General features: G+C 43.0%; 1 protein-coding gene across 1 annotated transcript in view; it reads right to left on the bottom strand.

Annotated features, from left to right (window-relative positions):
- Positions 1 to 2,064: 2,064 nt before the first annotated feature.
- Positions 2,065 to 12,701, bottom strand: part of dnaja2b (DnaJ heat shock protein family (Hsp40) member A2b) — a 10,859-nt gene continuing 222 nt past the window's right edge. The window contains exons 2-9 of the mRNA XM_056281306.1: positions 11,249 to 11,308; positions 10,719 to 10,948; positions 10,551 to 10,631; positions 10,243 to 10,376; positions 9,133 to 9,329; positions 4,406 to 4,550; positions 3,893 to 4,020; positions 2,065 to 3,778 (exon numbers count right to left, since the gene is read on the bottom strand). Of these exons, the coding sequence (XP_056137281.1) occupies positions 3,590 to 3,778; positions 3,893 to 4,020; positions 4,406 to 4,550; positions 9,133 to 9,329; positions 10,243 to 10,376; positions 10,551 to 10,631; positions 10,719 to 10,948; positions 11,249 to 11,308 (1,164 nt within the window). The 3' untranslated portion in view covers positions 2,065 to 3,589. The remainder of the gene's footprint in view (positions 3,779 to 3,892; positions 4,021 to 4,405; positions 4,551 to 9,132; positions 9,330 to 10,242; positions 10,377 to 10,550; positions 10,632 to 10,718; positions 10,949 to 11,248; positions 11,309 to 12,701) is intronic.

Here is a 12,701-nt window from a genome sequence, read left to right as displayed (position 1 = left end):
GTTTATGGATGTGGTGAGGGAGGACATGCAGGTGGCTGGTGTGACAGAGGAAGATGCAGAGGACAGGAAGAGATGGAAACGGATGATCCACTGTGGCGCCCCCTAAGGGGAGCAGCTTGCGTATATTAGACTGTACATTGAATCTGTATGTCTGTGACTTGTACAGTGTACACATATACAGTGGCGGTTGGTGCTAAACAAAAATTGGGGGGGGGGGCGCAATTTAGCTTGGCGCAGCACACCTGACGTCTGCTTTAAGGTCAACAGAGTTACTAAGGACAATGTATTCTATAGAGTTTATCAGAGTTCGTAGACAGTGGATTGTTGACAGTCGAGATGAGGCGTGGTGGTGGGTGTGAACATGATTGACAGCCATGAGAATCGTCCAATCATATTAGATCAAAAAACATTAAAACAATACTAATTCGCTGCCAATAAAAGTGGGAGTGTCTGGGACACACAGAACTGCGCCCCCTGGAAAATCTGAAGAAACCAATCAGACGGCAGCCTCAGGTCACCTGCTCGCCACAAGTTTGAGGGCTTACATAAGGTATGGTTTGGCCGGCGCCCCTCACCCAGGAAGTATATGTATTCAGACAGGAATCACCCAAATACCATTTGAACCAATATTTAATGGCTGCTGACAGACGCTCACAGACTGAAAACACTTTTATTTCATCATTATTTGCATCATACAACTAAACTATATTTAACATGTTTAAATAGATTTTCATCTCTTGATATTTGCAGGGGGCGGCGCCCCGGTGCCCTGTACTGGCCAGCTGCCATTGCACATATATACATAATATACATCACAGTAAAAATGTACTGTGATGTATATTTTGTATTTTACTGTGACGCTGCTGCAGACTGCAATTTCCCCTAGTGGACAACAAAAAGCTATCTATGAAAAGACTCAATGCAAATATTTTCAGAAAAAAATAACTGTGAGTCTTTTTTGCATGTGTTACAAAACATGTAAATATTATCTGATAGTTGCTTAAACTTTTTAGAAATAAATAGGACTAGGTTAACTGTTCAACATAAAAGCTGATTTTAAGTTGTCTCCTTCTGTGATTCACATGCATAAAAAATTACCAGATGCAGAAAACAAAATCTCTGAAATTAAAAAAATTTCTGGGGGAGATAACCTCTGACACCCCCCCCCCCCCCCCCAATCTGGAACCTCATGCCACCCCAGGTAAAACTTGCTAAAACCACCGCTGCGACACACACACATCCCCCATGACGATTATGAGCACAGTAATAAAAAAAAATCACATGAAGTGTACTGTTGTGTATTCAACAACTTGCATGTGTACTTTTGTGCTGCTGCGACACCTGCATTTTCCCTTGGAGCTTAGTGTGTAATCCGAACCAAACCAATGTGTGTTTGTCTCAGGAGGATAAGAGTCAGCAAAAGACCGTCGTCAGAGAGCGGCTAGAGCAACTGAGGCGAGAGCGCTCCTGTGTCCTGCAGTCCAAACGAGACAGGTGAGGAGCAACGCTGTCAGCAAGAAGGGAAATACCGACCCATTCCCCACATGTCCTCTCCCCTCACCTTCTCTTCCTCCCCTTGTAGGAACACCTCTGGCTTCAAGGAGCTCCTGGGACCAGTAGCTCTCCACAGTCCAGAAACAGAGGACGGAGCAGACTGACATGCTGCAGCTGCTTAACTTTTATCATCCGTCCCACGCCCCTTTTCCACGACACGGTACCGGCTCCACTCGACTTTTTCCTTTTCCGTTACTGGAAAGTACCGGCATTTTGGTAGCTGTTACCACTTTTCCGGTACCGCCTTTGTCGAGGTTCCAAAAAAACTGGGAGCGGGTACCAAAATCAATGCAGACCGGCTACACCGAGGGGGTACTGTTAGGGTGATGGGAAAACGACACTGCGAGTCGAGTCGAGCCGAGCCGGTACCACGTAGTGGAACGGGCATAAGTGCTCGTCAGCTAGCTTTATATTTAATCGCAGTAGAGCTTAAGACGAACAAGCAACACGTTTCATCCTCAATACTGCGATGAACGACACTCAACTTGCGAGCACACAAAGTTGACTTGCTCTTCTACCCAGGTTACCGTTCTGATGTGTCAGTTTAGGAGCTAATGTGGAACATTTAGAAAAACTGACACAAAGCCAACAATCTTGTAATGTTTGCTTATTATGGTTTTAATTATTAGCTTGACAAACATAAGCATTAACAATAACTTCATTATCAATGAACCCATTCTGTTTCGTTTTTCCCCCGTGACATAAATGGCATGTACAATGGGTCACCGAGGTGCATCTCGACATTCTGGAGATGTTCAGTCTACTCTCCATAATATGAACATATCATGTGCAGTGGCACAAACAGCCATGACTCACTCAAAATAAACGGAGGGTGGACGAAAGCTTGTATTTACATGTCGATGGGAATGGGGTTCTCAAGCAGAACATGTCCACGAACGTCTGTCTGGCTAAAATGTCTACAGTGAGAACGTGATTATACAGAGGTAGGGGCCCCGAGGTTTTCCTGATCAGGAGGAAGAACTCGTGGTCCTAATAATGAGTGTTGTCCAAGTAGGGGAGATTCTCAACAAACGGAACCCATTCAACTGCATCTTCCCCTTCAACTGACCTTAACTAGTGTCCAGCAACGCAGAAGCCAAACGGAAAACCTACTGAGACAAAAAAAAACAGAAGCCTGAACATTCTACAGCAGCTTCCACGTGAGCCACTGAATTACACACATTCAGATACAAATATAAAAGGAAGTCTTTAGCTCGAAGAAAATGCACGACAGGTTCAAGTTCTGTGGTCACGAACACTCAAACCCAACAAGCACACAATTGCTTTAGCTCCCAAGGAAGAAAACATGGCGTCTGAGAAGTGCTATTGTGGGGACTTAAATACTTTAAGCAGCAAGTTAGCTGGGGGATGAGAACCAGGAAGCTCCCTTTTAGTTAAAATGAGAAGGTTGAGCTGACAAAAAGAGGTTTATTGTCTCCTGGTGTGACTCTCAGCAGGCTCATGAGGACATGCTTTTTTTGGGCTGTAATCAGGTCAGTTCCTTTGACTGCAGGGCACTTTAATAGCAGTAATAATGGAAGTATACACAGTTCTGGTGTTGGAGATCTTCACGGGGATCCCAGGATCTAGATGAGAGTTCTTCAGCAAGAAGCAGCATGCGCTTGCATGTGATCAACTAAACTACACCTTATACAAGATGGTCAACAATATTTGCATTTTATACATTGGACTGGTGTGTTCCCACAGTGAAAGGTAGAGGCGTAGGATGAACCTAGGGCGGCTGAAATCCAGTTGAGGGTTTGAACCCCAAAGAATGGAATCACTTTATGGCTCGGGGCTCTGATTACAACTACTGTACATAAACACGAAATGGTGGCCACACATCCAGGACTGATGGGCACACTGGAACTAGGGAGAGCTGGTAGATGTAAGAGTGTGTCTCTCGTTTCCCTGGGAACTGAGAAAGGAGAGGTATGTGCATGGTATGTACATAAAGTCTTGACTGGTGGGAGAGATGGGACTGGATGGGTGTATGAGTGCATATAGGCGTGCGTGCGTATATGTGTGAGTCTTTCTATTGGTGTGCACACTGCACCCCTGGGCCATGATGCCCCCCCTCCTCATCGGAGCTATCATTGTAGGCCTCTCTCCTGGCTCCCCCTGCTGTACCCTGACCCCTATCGTAATCCCTCAGGTCAACTTCTTCAGCATCTGCAGAAATGACAGGATTCTCGGCACGAGCAGGCAGCAAGTCCTCAAGTTCCTGTGCAAGATAAAGAAAGTGACATCCCAATCAACAAAATCGTAAGGTTACTTGAGGAAAAGGTCCATATCGGAAAAATAATATATATTTTTGAAGTCTGACTATGCTTCTTACACTAAGTTTTTCAGAGCTGATCCAGTTGTTGTCAGGGAACTGGACGTCAAACTTGATGAACAGGTCTCCTTTCTCAAATGGATTTCTATACTGAGGCATTCCCTCTCCGCGCACCATTCTAATACAGCCTACAACACACAAAAGTGAAAGGGTATTAACAAAAAAATAAATTCACTCATTTCCATATGAACTTTGAACAGCAGAACTCAAACTCATATAATGCGATTTAATACATAAGATGTGCATGAGCAAACCATGTTTCCACTTTTAGCTTCCTTTGACTTATGTCAACCTACAAAATTGATATTACTTAATCTGCGGTCTTTTTCCAATTACATCCATCTTTACCCCTCAACACTAAACACTTAGAACTGTGGTCGCGGAACTGAACACTGATTCTTAGGTTGTGTGAAACACGCTTGCAATACATTTATGAATAATGTAACACTTTTGTCTTGTTCTTTACCAAGTGTAGCATTTAGGCAAGGGTGGAAAATTCAAAGCTTCATTTACCTGGCTCTATGACCTTGCCAGGTGGGTATTTCACAAGCAGCTGGCGTCCATCAAGGTGTGTAACAGTCATTTGGAAGCCACAGAGCGCCTCCACCAGGCCAATTCGTTGGGTCATGTGAAGATCATTGCCATCACGACGGAATTCCTGATTTTTAAAAAAGTAGACATTTTACAAAATTTACATTGTCAAAGTATCTTACAAATGACAGCCTAATATTATAGGCCCCCTAATTCAGTTAGTTTTACTTATGAGTTTTCTGACCTTCTACCTATTGTCATGCCAAAGTATGACAGGGTGCTTATTCTTGTTGATTTTAATGTTCATGTGTGTTGTCCTTCCCATTCCCTGACTTCACATTTTTTGGATCTTATAGACTTAACTTCATTCAATCTGTTAAAGGGGCCACACATTCCAAGGGCCACATTTTAGACCTTGTACTCTCTGGTTTCTCTCTCTCGTGTCTTAATCTAGTGCCTATGCTTGTAACTGACCATAAAGATGTCGTTTTCAAACTACAGCTCACTATTCCTAGTCACTATCCTAAAGCATGCTCTCGCATTCTCAACGCTGGCTCTGCAGTTAAATTCTGTGATGCTTTTAATTCATCATCCTTTAATCCTGCTATATCCCCCCTCAATCCAGATGCACCGTTAAATCCATTCAGTGCCTAGCCATCCTTGACCAAATTGCACCATTTAAAACTAGGAAACAAAACTCAAAATAACCTCCCCTGGCTTAACGATCACACTTGTGCCCTTAGAAAACTAGAAAATCAGAATGACAACGGAAGGTCAACAAGTCCGAATTAGCACATAACACATTTAGAAACCAAATGTTAATTTACCAGAAGGCCGTTAAGGATGTGAGATCAGCGTACCTCTCTGAACTGACATCTAGAAATAACCACAATCCTAAAGTTCTCTTTAGGGTAATTGATTCTGTTTTTAATGGTCCCTCCATTTCTTTTTTTGAACATGATGTTGAGTTTCTCATTCACTTTGTAAACAAGGTGGAAAATATCAGGTCCCAAATCCAGCCTGGCCCTTGCATTCATTTCATTCCCCTTGTTAAATTCTGCCTCTTTTACCCAGTTTTAACCAATTACAATTTCAGTGTTTGAGAGTAGTCTCCAATATTAACAGCTCCTCCTGCTTCTTAGACATTATTTTCACTAAGCTGCTCAAGGAGGTATTTTCAACTATCAGCCCTGTTATTCTGCAAATTCTTAATAATACTCTGGCCTCTGGTTCTTTTCCAGACAGTTTTAAGCATGCCATTGCTCACCCATTGCTGGAGAAACCTAATTTAGATCCCCTGTCCTTAAGTAACTACAGACCAATCTCCAAATTGTCTTTTTTATCAAAGGTTCTCGAGACAGTAATTTCATCTCAACTGATTTCTTTTATGAATACTAATAAGTGTTTTTAACAGTTTCCAGTTTGGTTTTAGTGCACTTCATAGTACTGAGACAGCTCTAGTTAAGGTCACTAATGACCTACTGCCGACTGCTCCATTTTAGTTCGTTTAGATTAAGTGCTGCCTTTGACGCAGTCGACCACAGTATCCTCTTACATCGCTTAGAGAATTGGGTTGGCATCAAGGGCTCGGCTCCTAGTTCATTACGCTCTTACCTTACCAAAAGAACTTTTTCTGTTGTTCTGGGTAACTAATTATTCAGTGGCTCAGATCAGTTGTGGTGTCCCTCAGGGCTCAGTTCTTGACCCTCTCCCTTTTGTTTTCTATATACATGCTGCCCCCTTGGCCAGGTCATTCAAAGTCACAATGTTGGTGTTTTTTTTTATGCTGACAACACTCAAGTTATACATGCCACTAAAACTCACAGATCCTGGCACCCTAGCAAATCTCACAACTTGCCTCTCCAACATTAAATTCCTGAATGTCCAAAATTTTTCTTAAATTTAAATGACAATAAGTCTGAGGTCATTCTGTTCGGTATCCCAAATTCCATCAGCCCTTTTGGTACTAATCTTGGTGGTCTGTCAGGTAGTCTTCAGCCGGCTGCTAAGAATCTTGGGGTAATATTCGATGCTAACCTCGGTTTTGATAATCAAATCAAATCGTGTCGCTTAGTCACGCTTTCTCCAGCTGAAGGTAATCTCCAAAATTAGGTCATTTTTATCAACTGCTGATCTGCAAAACTTGTATATGCTTTTATCTATTCCCAGCTTGACTATTGCAACGAACTTAAATTGGGTATCAACAAGGGCTCCCTCCACCATTTGCAGTTGGTACAAAACACCGCTGCTCAGCTCATTACCGGGACAAAGAGGCTTGACCATATCACTCCTGTGCTTCCTTCCCTACACTGGCTCAGTTATTTTTCAGATTGATTTTAAAATTGTATTGCTCCCTTTTTATGCCTTAAACGGTCTTGCTCTTACATTCATTTCTGATTTATTGACCTGGTATACACCCTCTCGACCATTAAGATCCGCAGATGGACACCCTCTCTCTCTACCCTCACACTCCTTTTCCCTACCATGCATTGGGAACCTTCGCACTCTCCCTACCACAAACTTGGAATCCTCATATCACCTCTCTCCTGTATAGTCTTATGTACACACGTTACCTCTCCCAAACTGTACAAAGTTCTTAAAGTTTGTCTTATATATATATATATATATATATGTGTGTGTGTGTACATGGGCGACATTACGGGGGAGGGGGCAAATGCCCCCCCTAACTCACAAAGAATAATTAAAATATATCACATAACGTAATTTAAAAATATACAAATATTTGCTGTAATTACACATACGAGCCGCTGGGGCAATGTAACAATCTGAAGCGAACCATGTTATCTAGCTATGGTAGGCCAATTGAAAATGTCCAAACGCGGTAACACGTTAAGTTATTTTACAAAGAAAACAAAAATCAATCGGGCCTGTATTGCTCCCTTTTTATGCCTTAAACGGTCTTGGTCTTACATTCATTTCTGATTTATTGACCTGGTATACACCCTCTCGACCATTAAGATCCGCAGATGGACACCCTCTCTCTCTACCCTCACACTCCTTTTCCCTACCATGCATTGGGAACCTTCGCACTCTCCCTACCACAAACTGGGAATCCTCATATCACCTCTCTCCTGTATAGTCTTATGTACACACGTTACCTCTCCCAAACTGTACAAAGTTCGCCTTATATATATATATATATATATGTGTGTGTGTGTGTGTACATGGGCGACATTACGGGGGAGGGGGCAAATGCCCCCCCTAACTCACAAAGAATAATTAAAATATATCACATAACGTAATTTAAAAATATACAAATATTTGCTGTAATTACACATACGAGCCGCTGGGGGCAATGTAACAATCTGAAGCGAACCATGTTATCTTGCTACGGTAGGCTAATTGAAAATGTCCAAACGCGGTAACACGTTAAGTTATTTTACAAAGAAAACAAAAATCAATCGGGCTGAAGAGAATGAAAATGAAGAATCGCATCAGGACGATGATGTGTCTCTCACAGAGACGGGCAACATTTCGAGAAGTGGACAATGCAGAGATGCAGCTTCAGCAGCGAGAAGCAGGCCATGCCGTGGTGTTACAACCTGCAGCTCGAGATCCTATTCTTGGTGTAGGAAACTGTTTGAATTTCGTGGAGAACGGCCCCTACCAACCTATTCTGTTATTCCCAGCAACAGGAGGGGGGAGATTTGGAAAGGAATGGTATGTTACCTACCCGTGGCTTGAGTACAGCCCCGCCCGCCGCTGACCGGGCATTGTGTTACTCATGCCGCGCATTTAGCGTTGCTGGCCACAACAAAGAAGAAACGTTTTGAACGGTGGGATTTGAAAATTAGAAGAAGGCATTTGGAAAAATTCGGCGGCCATCAAAAATGCAATGCACACATTTCTGCAGCTACGAAGCTGTCCGCTTACATGAATTCATTAAAAACTGGTAGCGTTGCTTCCCAAATCAGTATAGAACATAGCAGGGTAAAAAAAATTTTTAAAGTACACGTGTTAAAGTTTTGTCACTTATTTAAAATACAAATTTGACATTGAAACCGCATGTTTTGTTTATTGCACAATAGTTGCACTTTTACATTGATACAATTATGTGATTAAAAAAATCTTTGCCCCCCCCCCAATTTTGGGACCCAAATGTCGCCCATGTGTGTGTATATATACATATATTGTTTGTTTTTTTTACTTGTAAGTTTAAAAAAAAACCTGAATGGCAGAAGAAAACTAAACTTATTGTTTTGATATACATTTTTTTAATATATACTGCTGTGAAAAATAAAGAATAATTAAAAAAAAGATCCGCAGATGGAGCCCTGCTGGTTATTCTCAGGTCTAGGTTTGTCACAAAGGATGATCAGGCTTTTGCTGTTAGAGCCCCCACAGTACGGAACTCTCTTCCTATTGAACTAAGACAAACCCAGTCTCTAGCTTCTTTTAAATCTCGTCTTATAACTTTTTTTGTGAAAGCTTTAATACATTTTTGATATTTGTTTTTATTTATTCATACTGTTTTTATTTTTACTCTTACTTATTTGGTCTTATTCTTATTTTTGCCTTGTCTGGTTTTATTTCTTTGCAAAGCACTTTGTAACACTGTTTTAGAAAAGTGCTATATAAATAAAGTTATTACCCATAACAACCACAAACCATCAAGCCTGTCATATCAACACAGTGAGCAGTCTATTGCTACATAGAGTATAATGTGTGTATATGCATTTGTGGATTACCTCATGTTCTTTCTCCTGCAGCACCAGGACAATATCTCCTGGTTCAGTGCCTGGTGCTTGGTCAGCTTCCCCAGAGAAGGTGATCTTTTGGCCGTGTCTCATGCCTTTGTCCACATGCACCTCCAAAAGCTTGGTCTCCTTACACACTTTATGTCCCTCGCACTTCTTACAGCGGTCCTTCTCATTTATAACCTCACCTGCACAGAGTAAAAGCTTGGAGTGATGTGGTAATTCTTAAAGTGTGCTACTCAAACTTTAATAATACAGCTAGTATGTGTTAGGGCTGTCAATGAATATTCCAAATTCGAATATATAACCAAATTGTAAAAAAATAAATAAACACAGACAGACATTCCAAGTGTGAAAATTAATATTCATTTGTGTGTGGGGGGAGCAAGACTACTGCGACCGTCTGCCTCATTAATTCTCACGAGGGCCTGGGCCGCTGAATACGCTGCATGATAGACATGAGTCACACAACGTCACTTTCATTGGTTGAACATGAATTTTAGGTCAAGCTGAAACAAGCGAATAATTCAACAATAACCGTGTGGTAAAAATGGCAGGGAGTTCACAACCCAGCTCAGCCGTAAAGAGAGTGATTTTCACTCCAAACAATCTAAAAAGCCCCATTTGGAAATACTTCCTTTCACACAAAACTCTTGCTCAGCAAAGATGGAAAAATACTATCAAACTATTTATTTAAACCAGTATGAATATTACCTAATCTGTATAAAAATTCGGCCATCGAACAACACATCAATTACGAATCATTCATCTCGCTCCGAGACACCGCAGTTCTCATTTCTCACTCTAGCACCAACCATAGCGCAGAGAGAGAGACAGAGGTCTATGGTCTTTAAATGAAATCTAATGGTATAAGACATTATTTTGTAATGTGTAGGTATGTAGAGCTTTTAAAAGACATTTTTACATTGAAATAAATATAAGTAGTTATGTCTCTCGTTGTACAGGTTTGCCCTCTTATGGACATGATACGCAAAAATATATTCGAATGGACTCGAACCTATGTGGTTTTTTTTAGAAGGAATAATCGAACATCATTTTTGCCCCATTTTGACAGCCCTTGTATGTTAAACCATATATTACCCTCTCCATTGCAATCTGTGCAGACTGATTGCATTTGTTGCACCATGCCAGGGGCCAGTTGTCTGATCATGATTCTCATACCACGGCCTCTGCATGCGACACACTTCTGCACTGCTCCTGCTTTACCACCCTGACTAGAAGGCAGAGTATTAGAAAATAAGAGACAGGAGAAAGTACATGCTATGAACCATGTTAAATTGACACTTCTTCTTATGCATAATGTATTAACGATAATTACATATTAACATCCATCTATAATTTTTACAGATTTTTTTTTAATTAAATTGATTTAGTACAACTGGACTCACCCATTGCAGGAACCACAGAGAACATTCTTACTAAGCTGCAGTTTAGTGGTTTTGCCATTGTAGAGGTCTTCAAGAGAAACTCTGTCAAAGAAAATAATTACAATAAGACTGAATCGGGGTGAGCCATAACACGGCCAAAGACTAAAATACTCTACAGTAAACACTTACTTTAGGGGGTGGACCATATCCTCTCCTCTCCTCCTACCACCATTGCGTCCGCCTCTGCCTTGTCCCCCCATGAAGCCAAACAACCCTCCTCCAAATATGTGAGAGAAGATGTCGTCCATGCCGGGGCCTCCACCTCCTCCCTCTCGTAGCCCTTGTTCTCCATAGCGATCATAAAGCTCCTTTTTCTCTGGGTTAGTCAATACCTCATACGCAAAACTAATTTCCTTAAACTGGAAAGGAAAGGGCATAAAAACGGTCAGACAGTTAGATATGCGTGGAATACTGAACTACTGACTAATTAAATACAAAATGCATTTTCCAGAGGGGAAAAAAAATACGAACAGCCAAGTTGGCTGTGTCCAATTTAAAGCCATTAATCATTAAGGCAAATGCACACTGTGTACCTGCAAGACCTGCAGCTAGCCAAATTCTTGATTATGAAGAATTCTAAGCTAGCAAGTCGGTACATACTCAACACACATTTAGCCATCTTAACCACACTGCCACATTGTTGTTTATAACCACGCTACCTTGTCTCCAGCATCGGGGTTCTTGTCGGGGTGGTACTCTTTTGCCAATTTGCGGTAGGCCTGCAACGACACAATGGCATTATCTTGTTATGCCCAACAGGGAGATGCTGCTCAGCCTAGCGGGCAGGTTAACTGTAAGGAGCGATGTTGGCAAGCTAGCCTTCTTAGCCAAATGAGCTTAGGCGAGCATGAATTAGATGCGTAGCTTGTCAGGTTAGCTGCTGAATGTGAGGGCCTGCTTTTTTCTTTTTACTTCAGCCATCCCCCCCCCCTCAAGTGTTCAGTAAGCAGCGGCCATCCGTTTACGAACGATACAGCGCCAGCTAGCTAAATCTAACGTGACGTTTGCCGGCCGTCGCTTAGCTTAGTTTAGCTAATCTACAGGACAACCCGCGTAACTCGGGTAGTAGCGTGGGCAAGAGGCGTAGCGTAAAACCACTGCTCGGTCTTGTCTGAGCTGAACGAACCGTCGGCGGCAACACACAAGACCGGCGTTATTTTCTCGGCGTCGTCCCGCGAACTTCTCAGAATTGACGGCATCGTCTTGTCCAACTGGCTCACAACACGCCGGGGGGGGGGGGTCCTTCGCTGGGCTGCCTAGCTAGCCAGCTAGCTAGCTATACCGTAGGTAAGCGCTAACGGCGACATCCGTGGGTTTAGCTAGCTACGATATAGCTACCTACGGTATAGCTAGCTAGCTAGCTATAACGTAGGTATAGCTAAACCCACGGACGTCGCCGTTAGCGCTTACCTACGGTATAGCTAGCTAGCCAGCTGGCTAGCTATAACGTGGGTATAGCTAAACCCACGGACGTCGCCGTTAGCGCTTACCTACGATATAGCTACCTACGGTATAGCTAGCTATAACGTAGGTATAGCTAAACCCACGGATGTCGCCGTTAGCGCTTACCTACGATATAGCTACCTACGGTATAGCTAGCTAGCTATAACGTTGGTATAGCTAAACCCACGGATGTCGCCGTTAGCGCTTACCTACGATATAGCTACCTACGGTATAGCTAGCTAGCTATAACGTTGGTATAGCTAAACCCACGGATGTCGCCGTTGGCGCTTACCTACGGTATAGCTAGCTAGCCAGCTATACCGTAGGTAAGCGCTAACGGCGACATCCGTGGGGTTAGCTAGCTAGCTAGCTATACCGTAGGTAAGCGCTAACGGCGACATCCGTGGGTTTAGCTAGCTAGCTAGCTAGCTACCCTGACCACAAAACGCGACTCTCGGGTTTCCGAGCGGGCTGACGCCGTCCTGACGGCGCCGATGGCAGGGACGCAAACGGGACTCGTCGTCGTCTCAGCTCTACGAAGCCATTTCTGAGATTTCTCCTTTTCTCAAGCGACTTCTGGCCGAAACGTCGACGTTAGCCAGCCCCCCCCCCCCCTGGCCACCGCCGAGGCACCCTTTCCCCAACGCGAAGGCGCCCCCCCCTCGTCCA

The sequence above is a fragment of the Lampris incognitus genome, chromosome 6, assembly GCF_029633865.1.
Source record: "Lampris incognitus isolate fLamInc1 chromosome 6, fLamInc1.hap2, whole genome shotgun sequence".
In the NCBI taxonomy this organism is placed as follows: domain Eukaryota; kingdom Metazoa; phylum Chordata; class Actinopteri; order Lampriformes; family Lampridae; genus Lampris; species Lampris incognitus.
Note: the sequence above shows the minus strand (reverse complement) of the source record. Positions and strands in the feature narration are given on the sequence as shown.